This window comes from Euleptes europaea, chromosome 13, assembly GCF_029931775.1.
Source record: "Euleptes europaea isolate rEulEur1 chromosome 13, rEulEur1.hap1, whole genome shotgun sequence".
In the NCBI taxonomy this organism is placed as follows: domain Eukaryota; kingdom Metazoa; phylum Chordata; class Lepidosauria; order Squamata; family Sphaerodactylidae; genus Euleptes; species Euleptes europaea.
The window spans coordinates 27,611,798-27,627,051 of record NC_079324.1 but is presented as its reverse complement, the minus strand read 5'-3'; the positions used below and the strand labels follow the sequence as shown (position 1 = coordinate 27,627,051).

At 42.4% G+C, this 15,254-nt stretch overlaps 1 protein-coding gene across 4 annotated transcripts in view; it reads left to right on the top strand.

Moving 5' to 3' along the window:
* The window catches only part of GRIA3 (glutamate ionotropic receptor AMPA type subunit 3), a 256,155-nt gene extending 247,226 nt beyond the window's left edge, over nucleotides 1-8,929 (top strand). Inside the window, exons 15-16 of one of the 4 annotated variants that reach the window (XR_008933744.1) lie at nucleotides 5,670-5,784; nucleotides 8,556-8,695. Coding sequence is in view for 3 of the 4 variants with exons in the window: in XM_056859905.1 (XP_056715883.1) it covers nucleotides 5,670-5,784; nucleotides 8,556-8,801 (361 nt within the window). In the remaining variant the exon portion in view is untranslated. Of the gene's footprint in view, nucleotides 1-5,669; nucleotides 5,785-8,555 lie in introns of all 4 variants that reach the window. The other 3 variants (XM_056859905.1, XM_056859906.1, XM_056859907.1) reach the window with 3 other exon arrangements.
* Nucleotides 8,930-15,254: the final 6,325 nt, after the last annotated feature.

Sequence of the window (15,254 nt, the reverse complement as noted above, 5' to 3'; positions counted from 1 at the left end):
TCCAAATGGAAAACTATGTATATTTTGAATGTAATTTACTCTTCCCTTCCTCCAAAGAGTTCATGTTGGCATACATGATTCTCCTTCCCCCATTTTATCCTGGCCCAAGGTCACCCAGTGAGCTTCATGCCTGAGAAAGAATTTGAACCCAGGTCTCCCAGAATCTTCTCCAGCACTGAACCCAGAATCTTCTCCAGCACTCCAAGCACTACACCACAGTGGGTTTAAGATGTTCCTTTCTCACGGGATAGTTGATTAGAGGTCATGTTCTCAGTTTGGAGTCTATAAGTAGCATGGTTTAAATGGATCACCTGTAAAGTAAATTTTTCAGAACACCACTTTTACTCAGTCACAAAGATTGTTATATTGACATATATTTGTAGAACTGTATAATGGTAGAATTGTATTCTGGATTTTAAAGGATTTAGACCATTGAAGAAGGTTATATGGCCGAAAAACATTTGGTCTCAGTTTTGGTCTAATGGTCTGATTGTCATGTTGTGTCTGTTTATAATAGAAATATAGAGGCTATAAGGGCTGTGTACAAGTTATTGATTTTTGTAAGTAATAAATTAATTATATATAATTGCCGAATATCATTTGTACTTAGTATTAATTGTGGCCCTTATGTATGTTTGTTCTTGACCTTAGGGTACTTAATTCTGGAGTTTTTAGGGTTATGTTTCCCCCTCCCCTTGGTTGTTGGCTTACCTGTAAAGTAGCCATGACAAGCTCCACTGAAAGCTGTGATGAATGCATATTTTAATCTGTTTCATTAAGATAATTAGAGTTTGTGTTTAGGAATCTGGCTTCACGGAATTCAATTTAGTGCATTGCTTTTAAAAGAAACAATTAGCAAGCCAAACCAATCTTAGAATGTCGACACTGTATGAAAGGTAGTCTTGTGTCTAGAAACAGGGGCTTGAATGTTGCTTGAATAATGTTGTGGGGGTGGATAAAAACTTACAATTTCTACAGTGTTGGGAATAGAAAGAAATAATTTTGGAATGTTGGGTCGCAGAAACTGTACTGGTTCAAACTAACGGGAAGGGTGTTGCATGACTTGAATGATTCTCTATTTTAAAAGGCTCCTGGCACATCCTTGTTTTCACTGGGAAAGTCTTCGGTTGTACAGCTCCTCCCGCCCGACAGTCTGAAGTGAAAAGAGTCCACTTGCTAAGTTGTTTGGCTAGAGTGTCAACTCGATTTCCACCAACTGGCTGTACTGTTTGGTTGTCTTTATCCACTCTCTGATGGTGTGGGTACAAAAGTCCATATTGCAATCCTGAGGGCCCAGGACTAGACAAGCAAGGCGTGTACTTGTTTCCATATCCCTGATATGTTTCATTCCCACAGGTTAAGACTACAGATAGTAGATATGGTGTGCCAGTAGATGAGCCAGCATGGTGTAGTGGTTAAGAGCGGTGGTTTGGAGTGGTGGACTCTGATCTGGAGAACCAGGTTTGATTCCCCACTCCTCCACATGAGCAGCGGAGGCTAATCTGGTGAACCAGGTTGGTTTCCCCACTCCTACGCATGAAGCCAGCTGGGTGACCTTGGACTAGTCACACTCTCTCAGCCCCACGTACCTCACAGGGTGTCTGTTATAGGGAGGGGAAGGTGATTGTAAGCCGGTTTGATTCTCCCTTAAGTGGTAGAGAAAGTCGGCATATAAAAACCAACTCTTCTTCTTCTAAAACTGTTTCCAGACTGTACTACTTCAGAATGCAGATAGTTGTGGTGGGAATAGTGTAATTGATCATGTTTGAACAACACTGATGACAACAATCCTTGCACATAGAAACCCAGCATGTGAGGAGGCAACTCACATTAGAACCATGGCTGAAACCAGCCTCCTCATTAGATGAAGCTGCAGCATTTCCAAGGGTGGCTCAACCAATTTGTGCAGGCATGGAACAAGAGAACAGTAATGTCTATGTGGAAGAAGCTGACAGTCCTTTATTTAAGTTACCCATTTCCTTACCGTGCTCTGTAGATAAAGGGAACATATTTTAAAACAATAACAACAACCCCCCCCCCCAAAAAAAAGTCATCATCCAAAAAAGAGCTCCCATGCTTTAAATGATTTGTGACCATGGCACAAATAAAAAGTCTTTGGAGAAATTATTGGGAAGGGGGAGACATGGTGCTCTCACTGGCTCTCACTCTGGCTACAGTCATGACTAGAACTAATTCTCTCTGGTATAAGAGGGCAGTGGACATGTTCATGGAGGAGAGGGCTATCCATGGCTACTAGTCAAAATGAATACTAGTCATGATGCATACTTATTCTCTACAGTATCAGAGGAGCATGCCTATTACATTAGGTGCTGTGGAACACAGGCAGGATGCTGCTGCAGTCATCTTGTTGGTGGGCTTCCTAGAGGGACACGGTTGGCCACTGTCAACTTGATGGGCCTTGGTCTGATCCAGTGTGGCTTTTCTTATGTTCCTATGTTCTTATGTTCTTATATAATTTTCTATGTGTAGGAAAATTTTATATATATGTCAGAGCATTTGATCACAGGGAAATTTTATATACATGCCAGAGCATTTGATCAGGAGAGCCAGCGTGGTGTAATGGTTAAGAGCGGTGGACTCTAATCTGGAGAACCTGGTTGGTTTCCCCACTCCTACGCATGAAGCCAGCTGGGTGACCTTCGGCTAGTCACAGTTCTCTCCGAACTCTCTCAGCCCCACCTGCCTCACAAGGTGTCTGTTGTGGGGAGAAGAGGGGAAGGAGATTGTAAGCCAGTTTGATTCTCCTTAAAAGGTAGAGAAAGTCAGCATATAAAAGCCAACTCTTCTTCTCCTTCTCCTTCTCCTTTATTCTTCTTCTATCTCATAGTTGTTCTATCTCATATGCTGCTTGTGTGTACCACCAGACCTGCATTGCAACGTTTGATGATTGAGACTTACAATCACCACCAGCTCTCGGAATAACACAACCCATACCTTGAGACAGCGAAGCAGAGGGTCTGTCATGCTCCTGCTTAAAGCTGGTCGAGGAGGCTCCGTAATTGCTCTACCAACACAGAGATGATAGTAAGCCTGCTGTCTCTCTTGGGACACATCACTGCAATGCAGCAGTTATCTCCAGCAAGAGGAGTATAAGATTTCCTGGACTGGCAGATAATTAGATTATCACTATGGCTGAGGAATGCTAATTGCAATTTTTTTTAAAAAAATATATGAAGCGGAGCACCAGGGCTAACAATGGGCAACGATGCCCCAGTTGTCCGTTTTAGAAGTGATAATCGGATGTTCTGCAGTCATTAAATCTGCGCTTGTTGACAAATTGTTTCAGGAGTGGGGAAGGTCTGGACTATACAGGCAGCAGAATAAGATGGTGAGATTCTGAGGTGATAAAATGGACTGTACCACTTCAGAATGGGGGTTTGAGAGGATTTTTTTTTTAATGCTCCATTGTGTAGAACTCCCTGGAAGTACATCAGGGAGAAAGGTTCTGTTCACAACCTGCTTTTTGCTATGACAGATTTCTACTTGGAGAGTTTTTTTCCCTCCACACATTAAATATATATATATTTAATATTTCCCCCTTGAAGTCTTAGATGCCCATTTGACCACCCTGGGACTATGCCACCTCATTCAGCTGTTTGTGTAGACCAGGCCTAAGACCACAAGGGTAGGTGTTTCTGCCTGCTGAGAGTTGTTTCCACATTCACCTCAGTGCCATACATGGTAAAGTCAAGATGGGCTAAACACATTCAGAACCTTGGTTGCTTTGGAAATGTGGCTCCTATTATTCTACAGCTTGGTATTATCTGTTGGTTTGCACTGGGGCCCTCTAATTTTTCTCTTGTGTTGTAGGAATGAATCTTTGCAGAATGGGGGTTTCCTATCTGGTACGTGCCTGTTTGTTTGTGGAAAAGATCTCTGGAGGATACCATAGAGTGGTGTCCTGAAATCACTGGTATCTAAGCAGACACATTTGTTCTAGTTGCATGGTATTTCCATGATGCTTCCTTACATTTGGTGATTCAGAGACTGGGGAGAAAGTGTGCCATCCTGCAATAATAATATACATTAAGGATTGTATCTGTTTCATGTTGCGAGGGAATGTACCACACATAATTCTGGGTCAGCTTATTAGACTTTAGGGGAAAGAGGATGCTGGACAAGATGGACCAATGCCTGGACAAGTGGTGCCTCTCTTATTTTCTTAATGTTATGGACTACTACATGTGGTCCTGTTCATGCACAATTGAAGTTCTTTCCTTGTGGATTGGTCACACATCACTTTAGTGATGCATATAAAAAAGAGGCACATCATTCCATTATGCCCCATATTTCTTTCTTATGAACCTTCCTAGAATGCTCTTGGACCAGACCATGAGATTAATCTTGAACTGGGCCATACTTCTTATAGGTTCTAAGGCCACCTTAGAACCATCTTACAGCTGGGGCATCATACAACTTATTTGAATGACTCTTCTCATTTGTTTCCTCTTTCTTTTGATTTCTGGCACTTTTGAATGTAATACAAGTGTGGCAATCGGACATATTTTAAAGGATGCAGATATTGTGCGGCTATGAGGAAAATACTGGGGAGGGGAAAGCTACGGTTTTCTCTCTGGAGGAGGATGCAGGCCTTCGTGGAATGAATCCAGGTGAACGATGTGTTCGTATGAACATTGTGGCCACTGATCCCAATGATTCCACCCTGTTTATTGCCATCAGTGGTAACAAGGAATATCAATGCAACAAACTATAATCCCACCACAGGGTGTCTGTTAGGGTTGCCAGGTCCCCCCTCTTCTCCAGCGGGAGGTTTTTGGGGTGGAGCTGAGGCAGGGATCATACGCGCAGCTGCACCAATGAAATCGCGTCACTTCCGGTTTATACCCGGAAGTGCCGCATTGCAACAGGTTACCACTCAAACTGGGAGTCTGAGTGGTAAAAGGCCCATTGTGATGCGGCACTTCCAGGTATAAACCAGAAGTGACACAATCATGTCAGTGTGGCCACACGTGCAAGTGATCCCCGCTTTCGAGCCGGGCAATGGATTGGCGGGCAATTGCCAGTCAATCTAAATGATCTGGCAACCCTAATGTCTGCATTAGGCACCTTTTACACAGATCCGAGGAAGAAAGGCAAGCTTTTTCTCTTTTGTTCTTCCAAAGAGGGAAACAAACGTCCGACTCCTAGTGCTGAAAATTTCTGCACAAATTATCTGTAGTAGCGAAATATTGTATTATTCAGCTTGAAGGAGGGGAAAGATTTTATTTATGGACAATGGCTAAAACTGGGGGTTAGCCGTTCTTTCTGTTAGTTCAATAAGCGAGCCTCGGCTGCAGCATTTCCCAAATCCACTGCAAAGCTACTGCAAGCTGAGAAACCTTATTAAACAAAAATTAAACAAAACAAAAACAAAAAGTGGGGAAGAATTGAGCTACCTTGTTTCCATGGAGTTTATTTAACAGTGTATGCCGATTACTCAAAGCGATATGGGCAGGACCTGGTGATCTAGTGATGCTCTAGAATTTTAACTTTTTAAGGGGTTTGATCCAGTTGCCTGCAGTATTATAATTTTACGTTTGTGGCCAGGAACCCTGCTTTATCGCTTTGTATAGTTTTAAAGTAGTTTAAAGCTTGAATAACATAAAATAACATAATATAATGTTATTTATGTTATTTCCCACGTGAAGAACTCCTGTAAACCTTGCAGTATTGAAACTCAGTGAACAAGGCATCTTAGACAAGCTGAAAAACAAATGGTGGTACGATAAGGGTGAATGTGGAGCCAAGGACTCCGGAAGTAAGGTCAGTCGCTGAAGGTCTTTTTGTACTGATTAGCAATCACATTTTTTTTTTGACCCAACTGTTTTATTTTATACCAAACGGCTTTCCAAAGTTACTTATTTACATTCTGAAGGTTCACGGGGGAACAAGGAAAAGGCAGGGCATTAACGAAAAAAGGAGAAGTTCGTTAAAAGATCAGAAAAAGTGACAGCATTTCTCTTTTGCAGTATCAAAGGTGTTAGTTGTAAGTACATTTTTATAACCTACTCAGTTTTTCCCTCAAAATTTACAAAAAAAACCCTCATATTAGTATCTCCGTTTTCAATATACACATTCCATTTGAGTCAACTGTATGCTTTAAGCTTCTAAAAGCCCTCTTACGAGTTTACATTTATTTGTATGAAGAAATTCCGTAACTTCTCTTCCATACATAATGGTTTTTGAAGAATATTTGCTAAGGATTGCCAAGGACATTTTTGAGAAGACATCACACTAACAAGCATGAAACATCCTCTTTTTTTGCCAAGATAGTTGAAATTTTGAAGGGGTTTAGTTGGTTGAGGTTTTTTTTAAAAAAAATCAGATAGTGCACTATTTTATTGCTGGCTCATTCCATGAATTCTATTTTTTTTTAATTATTCATCAAACCATTTTGCTACTGTATTATCACATTTCCATACCTGAAACTTCTGCAGTTGCGTATTTTGATTTTGTTTTCGGTATGGCTTTCAGCTTATTGTCACCAGGCAACACACACGAATTCCCTTCCTGGGATGGTGGGCAGAGAGTGACCCTGGAGAAACCTTTGCCTGTGGAACTATCGTAAATTTTAATGGATGTTCCATATGCAGAATGGCCACCATGGGTTTCTGGACAGACACCTTTTTCCTGATTTGGGAGAACACCTTCTGCTTACTTGCTGTGCCGAAACATGGAGATGTATATGATGGAGCACTTTTGAAAGAAATACCCCCAAGTACTTTGGCATGTCTTTCTGAGGCACAAAGCACAACTTGATGCTCCGCTCCCATTAGAAATGAATGAGAACTGAGCACCTACCTTCTGCTTGTGCCTTTGAAATTTACCGTGATAATGAGCGTTATTATTATTATTATGAGCTTTAAAGAAGGCAACATCTTCTGGTCCTACCGAAGTCAGTTGATCACTATTGAGTCCGGCAGGGCTAGAACATGGCCTCTATTTACGATCACCTTTGGGCTGACAGGCGTTTGAATGCACCATTGCAGGATCAGCCTCTTTGTAATGCAAACTCGAACTAAGAAAGAATTCAAATTGATTCTCACAGCCAAGCCCAGTTTTGTAAAATGCCTTTGTTTTCCCCTGGCTGTAATTGATCTTTTTAATTTTTTTAAATTTTTGGTAATCTTTATTTCCCCCCAAATTTTAGACATTCTGCGATGAGTTAAATGATTTTCAGTAAACTGAGGCTTAGCCTGCAATGGTTTAAACAGTCAGTTCCAATTTCTGCCACAGATTGGTCTGGAATCCAGATTGACATCAACTACTCAGGCCTTGTCTACATAAGAGAGTTGAGCTGGTATAGATTAAAGCAGTTGTGAAACCAGTGCAAGCCCCTGTATGTGAACACTGCTTTTTCTTTCTAGAATGTCTTATGGCCTCTTCCCTGGATTGGGTTTTGGATTCCTTGCATTCATGGAGACCCAAGTAACAGGGGTTCTCTTAGCAGAAATGCTGTCAGAAGTATGGACTTAATCCTGCGGCATTGCAGTTGGCAAAATGTAAAGCTTTTGGCTAACCTTTCCCCCTCCCACCCCTCCAAATCTCTGAAGCCCAAAAGTGGTTTGTCCACATTGGGACTTGAACCGGTTTGACTCCATCGGTTTGAATTCATGTCAGGTAATACCTGCACAACTTTCTCATGTTGACAAGCCCTCTGATTTTCTTTGTGTCACAGCTCAAACAATAAATATTGAAACGTTGGAGAACCAACAGAGCAGGTAATCCAATCCAGCAGCAAAATGGTTGTGATGGTGTCTCAACAGACAGAGAAATTATTTTTTTTAAAAAATATTAAAGACTTCCCCCACTGTCTCCTCTGCATTTAAGACACACACCTTAGACAGCTGAGTTCTCTTTAATTTTTCTACTACTTTTTCTTCCACCCCAGAACCTCATGGCGAGCGTAGGGTAGTGTAGCACAGCCTGACCAACTTCATCAAACGTTACTATTGCTGTGTAGAAGTCACATAAATTTTGCAAAATTCAAATTACTTTCCCATGCTTTCTTCAATGTTGACAGTATCCAGGGCCTTTTCTTTGAAAGTAATCTTCTATTAATTCACCCTGAGTTGTTCAGCCCACCCTCTGTGGGGGAAAATTTAATGACCCAATTAAACAGTAATATTCCTTATGCAGAAGCCCACACACAGCCAAGCAGGCTCCATGTTGAATACCACTGGACTGGGAAATAGTAATTTTGTAATCAGGCAGAGTAAGCCCCAAATATGGGGAGGTTAAAACAGTACCTTCTTCTGGATGTCCCAACCTTATGTCTCCTTCCGCTATGGGACAAATTTAAACAAGAACCAATTAACTAGATTAGCCTGGGGGAAAGTGTTTTTGGTTCACCTGTGACCTCTGAATTGAGAGTTAGGTACAAGAATTCTAAGCTGCAAACTAGCAAGGACAAGTTACTTAAATATGCATGTAGGTCTTCCAAAGTCAATACCTCTTGGTCTAGCAAAGTAACATGTTGTCTTTCTTTTTTTCCCCTCCACAGCAAAACTAATCAACTGGTTCGTTTTTCTTAGGACAAGACAAGTGCTCTGAGCCTGAGTAATGTTGCTGGGGTTTTCTATATTCTTGTCGGAGGCCTTGGCCTCGCCATGACGGTGGCTTTGATAGAATTCTGTTACAAGTCTCGGGCTGAGTCCAAACGAATGAAAATCACAAAGAACACACAAAACTTTAAGCCCGCTCCGGCACCCAATACTCAGAATTATCCTACGTACAGAGAAGGCTACAACGTATATGGAACAGAAAGTGTTAAGATCTAGTGGTACGGATAAAGGTCTAGTAAGCAAATCAACTGGTTTATGTTTTTGGTGTGTCTCCGTCGTGATGTGTTTGGTGTCGTGTCCCCTAATTTGGATTACACTCTCTGGAAGTACGAGCGGAGTGCAAAGCAGCTGGTGTCTTTTCAAAACAAGTTCCAAATCACACCATCCCTCTGATTTATTAATCTTTACACATGGTGCCCCGTAGATGTTCACGGTGATACCAGAAAGCATTGATGAAAACATCCAAGACCTTCTGGTACTTGATAATCCAAGTGACATACACGCTGGTGCATATCTGAAGGGGTGGTTTCCACAAAAGTGTTAAAATCCCCACCATCTTCATTCACACACCTTAAGGGTTTAGGGGAGACATGACAGAGGTCTAGAAAATTATGCATGGTATGGAGAGAGTGGACAGAGAGAAGCCTTTCTCCCTCATAATACCAGAATGCGGGGTCATTTGCTGAAGCTGGAGGGTGATTCAAAACAGATAAAAGGAAGTATTTCTTCACACAATCTATAGTTAAATTGTGGAACTCCCTGCACCAGGATGTGGTGATAGCTGCCAACTTGGAAGGCTTTAAGAAGGGAGTGGATATGTTCATGAAGGATAGGGCAATCCATGGCTACTTGACAAAATGGATACTAGTCATGATGCATATCTATTCTCTCCAGGATCAGATGAGCATGCCTATTATATTAGGTGCTTTGGAACTCAGGCAGGATAATGCTGCTGCAGTAATCTTGTTGGTGGGCTTCCTGGAGGCACCTGGTTGGCCACTGTGTGAATAGACTGCTGGTCTTGATGGGCCTTGGTCTGATCCAACATGGCTTTTCTTGTTCTTAACTTGTAAACATGGTGCCCCCCACATTTTCATTGTGATACCAGAAAGCATAAGTGAAAATATCCAGGGCTGACCCAAGGTCTTTTGGCACTTGATAATCCAAACAACATGCAAGCACATGGTGGTGCATACCTGAAGGGGTAGACTCCACAAAGTTATTAGCTGTTGTAACAAAACACACCTTGCTTGACATTGAAGGCTATCACCTCAGCACACCAAAAATCCATCTGAATAGCCCTCTCAAGCCATTACATTTTACAGAAGGCTGTCAGAACACCAAACAAGATCACTTTTTAAAATTGAACTGTAGTAAATTAAATCGGTGCACTTTGTTACCACTTAATGGTACTCCAAACCTGCCACCTGTGGAAGTAGCTTCATTCTTCTTCAGGGCCTGGATAACCTGCAGTACCAGACGTTAAAAATCTTGCCTTTCACAGGTAATTCAGCTGGCCCGCCTATCTTACATATAGAAATGGACATAATTGAGAATTCTTTCCTGCCTTTCTTATGATCTTTTCCCATTTTATTTATTAAAGGGAAGTGAACTGAACACAGGTAAGTGCTTCTTGTAGGTATTTCCCCTACTGCCAAAACAAAGCTAAGGGGGGAAAAAGAATACCCGGTGTTCTACAATACAATTATGTGATTTATTTAGGAAGAAATTTCTGCATCAAGACTTAAAAAAAATCTTCCCATGTACTTGAGTAAAAGAATGAGATTTCAATGCATTTGCTTTCCATTGTGTAAGTGATCTTCTACATTTGTCCCCTACAGATTATTAAAACTTGCAGCTGTCATGTGGACATTATTAAGGGAGAATTATGAGGTCTGAGAAATGGGGTTTTACTCAGAACAGTGAGGATTCAACTGTCAGAAATCCCTTTCCCGTTCATTGGGATGGATCCTGTGGATTTATTCTACTAACAGTGGCTCTTCTCCTCAGCACAAGAAGTCTTCTCCTGAAAACAAGAGGCACTTGCCATGAGGAAACACTCCTTGTAGTAGAGAAGAGCATCACTGTTAGTGGAATGGGTCCACAGGATGCAACCCATAGGTAGTAAACAGGTATTAGACAGCTGCAAGAAAGAACTGGTCCCATCTTCCCAACCTGCGCCGTCTGTGTCCCCTTGCCTATTTATCCATAAGAGATGCTACTCCTTCAGAATAGTCATGGGATGTTCATGTTTGGGGACCTCTGTCCATAATAAGTAGAAATGTATTACAGATGGTGTTTGTCCATTTCTGTGTATGTGTGTCTCAACAAATGTCAGTCTTTCCTTGACATCAGTATGTTTGGGAGAGGGAGGAAACAAGACTTCTGGAGGACAAGAGCTACTGTAGATACGATGTAATAGGGGAGAAAACTAGGGTGGGTAAGTTGGTTTTTTTGTGAAAAATAAAAGTGTAGGGTTGGACCGAAAGATGATAGCGAGATTGCTGACTCATTTAATCTGGACAGGAGAACCTCTATCCCACCGCACAAGTTTCCTGCAGCTTCAAAAATGGTTTGTCACTTGGACATGGGGTTGCTGTTTAAGAATCACAAGTCAAAATCCCTCTAAGTGTACATTGCTGTTTGAACTAGGGTTGCCAGGTTGCTTCGACTGGCAGGCAATCACCCGCCAATCCATTGCCCAGCTCAGGAGCAGGAATCACATGCACGTGCAACCGCACCAACACGATCCCGTCACTTCCAGTTTACATCCAGAAGCGCTGCATCACGACGGGCCTTTTACCACTCAAACACCCAGAGTTTGAGTGGTAAAAGGCCTGTAGTGATGTGCCGCTTCCGGGTGTAAACCGGAAATGACATGATCAATTTGGTGTGGCTTCACATGATCCCTGCCCCAGCTCCACTCCAAAAACCTCCGGGCTCATTCAGGGGGAGGGGCACTTCTACCAATTTCTATGAGAGTTCTGTGAGTGGACAAACAATTGGGCCATTTTGGGTTGGGAAAATAGTACTAGGGAAAGGCTTAACCCCCTACTCCCCTTTAGGATGCCAGGCCTCCTGCTATAACAGGAGACCCCCAGCAGAAGCACTAGCAGGAAGAAATGGTGGGGAATGGAGCATGTGCAGGTATCGTGCTGACATCACCCTGTAAAAACTGGAAGTGACACAGTGGACGCTCTAGCATTTACAAAAACTCTATGGTAAAACCATACACATGCCTAGGGTTGCCAGGTCCCTTTGCGCCACTGGCGGGAGCTTTGCAGGGGCATGGCTGGTGGTACGTGATACACATGCGCACCTCGCATAACGCGCATGCATGCCTTGCAAGACACACCGACTTCATTTCCGAGTTAACCATAGGTTTTCATAGAGTTTCACTGGAGGTTGCTAGAGCATCCACATCGCTTCCAGGTAAACCCAGAAGCAATGTCGGTGCAGTGTGTCAGTCGTGTGCTCGCACATCACGCACCTCCCCCTCTACCTAGGTCTTTTGCTCACCAACCCTCAGCTGGTCACCAGGCAGCCTGGTGGATTGGCAGGCTTTTGCCCACCTCTACCGGACAATTGGTAACCCTACACATGCCTGATAAATAGGGTTGCCAGATCCAGATTGGGAAACTCTTAGGAATGTGAGGATATAGCCTGGGGAATTCAGGGACCTCAATGGGGCACAATGCCATAGAATCTGCCCTCCAAAGCATCCATTTTGTCCAGGGAAACCGATCTCTGTAGTATGGAGATGAGCTGTAATTCCAGGAGATCCCCAGGTCCCACCTGAAGGCTGGCATCCCTACTGATAAATTAATTTTAAGAAATGCTGGGATCTCTCATCATGGAACTCCCAGCATCTTGTTTGGTTTGGTCCTTAGGAATGGGTAGGGGAGGGCTGCAGCAAATAAGGAAAGTGGCATAGATGCCCATACCCAGTTCTCTGGCTCAAAACCATTATGCTTAACTGCCACACTTGCCCCCGAACTTCCCACTCATTGTGCCATTGCTGAGTTGACACTAGAGACCTACTGAACATCAGAATAACCATTAGTGGCCTATGGACTGGGCCAATAACTGTCAAGAGCTTCTGTACCCGCTACTCTATTGGTATTCAGTCTCCCATCCCGTTCCTTCACTTTCGCAGAAGCATGATCCCCTGCTGTGTATAGAATCATACAATCGGAAGAGACCACAAGGGTCATCTAGTCCAACCTCCTGCACAATTCAGGAAACTCACAACCACCTCCCACCCCCACCCCAATGACCCCTATTCCATGCCCAGAAGATGGCCAAGATGCCCTCCCTCTCATGATCTGCCGAAGGTCATGGAATCAGCATTGCTGACAGATGGCCATCTAGCCTCTGCTTAAAAACCTCCAGGGAAGGAGAAATTACCTCCTCCCGAGGAAGCCTGTTCTACTGAGGAACCAATCTAACTCAGAACCTATCTCAGCTCTGGGGCCTTCTGTAATAGTTTTACCTGTTCCTTTCCCCTCTTCTTCAGGGATCTTGAAGACAGCCACCTAGATACAATAGGAGTCTGCGCAGCCGCCATTTCCAAGTCTGGAAGCTAATGTCATGAGCAACTCTGATCAATTCTTCCCATTGTCTTCCTGTCTCTCTCCTGTGATGTCATGATAATCCCTCCTTCTCATAGGCTAAAGCTGAGTCATTTGCAATCTCGTTACAGATCCCACACTTACGATGGCATGCGAAGGGAGGAACAGAGGTCCCGGCTACTTCAGTGATCCTGACCATCTGAGCCAATTTTTCTCCCTCTGAGGTGTCAGGCAGGATACATTATTGACGATGGTGCAATGAACTTTTCATAGGATTTTTTTTTCCTTCAGTGCCTTATGGGAGATTCTTAAGACTCAAAAACAATGCAAACCATCAAAATATTCTTGCTTTGCTTGAAAACAGAACAACAACAAAATGAACATGGACAAGACAATAGTCTAATATGTGAAAAAAATATTCTTGTAAAAAGAATTTTAACAGAAGTTCAACAGAAGCCATTCTTTGATACCACTGCACAGTATATGGACACATTCTTTTGAAAAGAAATAAACACAAGTTTTCAAGTGCCCCCATCAAAATATTAAGCTATCCTTAATATTAAGCCTCAGAATACCACTGCTTATATTCCTTAAAACAGCCTGTTACATAGATCTAAGCTTTGCTTCCTTTTTCCTGGTGGTAAGGTTTCTCTTTTTCCACCATGACTCTAGATCCTGCCTCATATTTTAAGAAAACGCATATATCAATTCTAAGTGAATGTAACAAACAACAGAAAGGGGGGGTGAGCGTATCAAGAAGTTGTGGAGGAACCAAATCCATCTATAAAGGAGGGAGAAGACACAGCATCTTGCCAAGACAGTTCTTCAAGAAGTTAAATACAGGGCCAGCCAGATATACAACTCTTGCCCTCTAACATCTTTCCAAGTGCTCTCTTTTTATTTTAAATAGTGTCCGCTAGTGTCGAAAAGAAACCGGTCCCGATTTCGTTTTCTCCCTTGCGTGCTTTCTGCTTTTTCCGAGCCATTGGAAGCAAAATTAGAAAAGTGAGAAAACAACAGAATACAACTGTCCCCGTAATGAAGGTTCAAAATCCTCCATACCCATTTAATTTTGTAATTCAAAATCCAGCACTGTGCTCAAACGATGCTTTGCGGATCGGCCTCGCTTCGTAAAGGAAAACAGGATGGTACCTCAAATGAGACCGGTTGGTCTGGACCACAAAGAAACCCTCTAAGCATGAACTACAGTAGTTCCGGCTGCTGTCAGTCATCCTCTCATAGCTGCTTCTCAAACAGGATAGCTTGGCTTTTTAGTGTCACGGGGAACATTCGCACATTCCAGTACATGCTGTTAAAAGATAGAGACTCGGCTTTGCTGGCTTCCAGATTCTCAGCTGTGGGATGTGTTCCATCCCGAGCATCCGCTGAGTGAGAGTGGTCATTGGTCAGTGGTAGAGCAAATGGTTGGAATGTAGATGATCCCAGGTTCAATCCCTGGCATCTCCATTTAAAAAGCTCTCAGGTGGCTGGTGTGGGAAAGACTCAGAACCTGAGATGTTGGTGCTGCCAATCAGATGGGATGATGTGGAAAACTCTGCAGCAATGTCCTGGCTCAGAATAAGGCAGCTTCATAGATTCATAACTGCACCTTCTAATTCCACACTGTCAGCTACCAAATAGATAAATAGGGGGGGAAAGGTATCATCTACATACTAATTACCTCTAATACAACAATATGTGCGACTGATAGTTCCGCAAGGTTTCATTTCATAAATAACATACTGGATATTAAACAAGATAATAGAAAAGATAACAAATATATTTTTTCTTTGAAATTAAAGAAGAAGAAGAAAATGTTTGAAAGAGGTTACTGACAATATATTTGATAGTTCATTAAAACAAGGCATATAGAAAGTCACTGACGATATATTTGATAGCTCATTAAATCAAGGAATATAATATAGGGATAAACAAAGGGGAAAAAAACATTTCCACATAATGTAACATTAAAAAAAAACCATCGATGAAAACTCCTGTAGACCAAGTTGCTGCTCGTGTTTTTACAGAGGTAATTAAGCAAAAAGAAACTGCTCTTTTTCATGAAACTGTGATTTTCGATTTCTGAATGCTATAACGT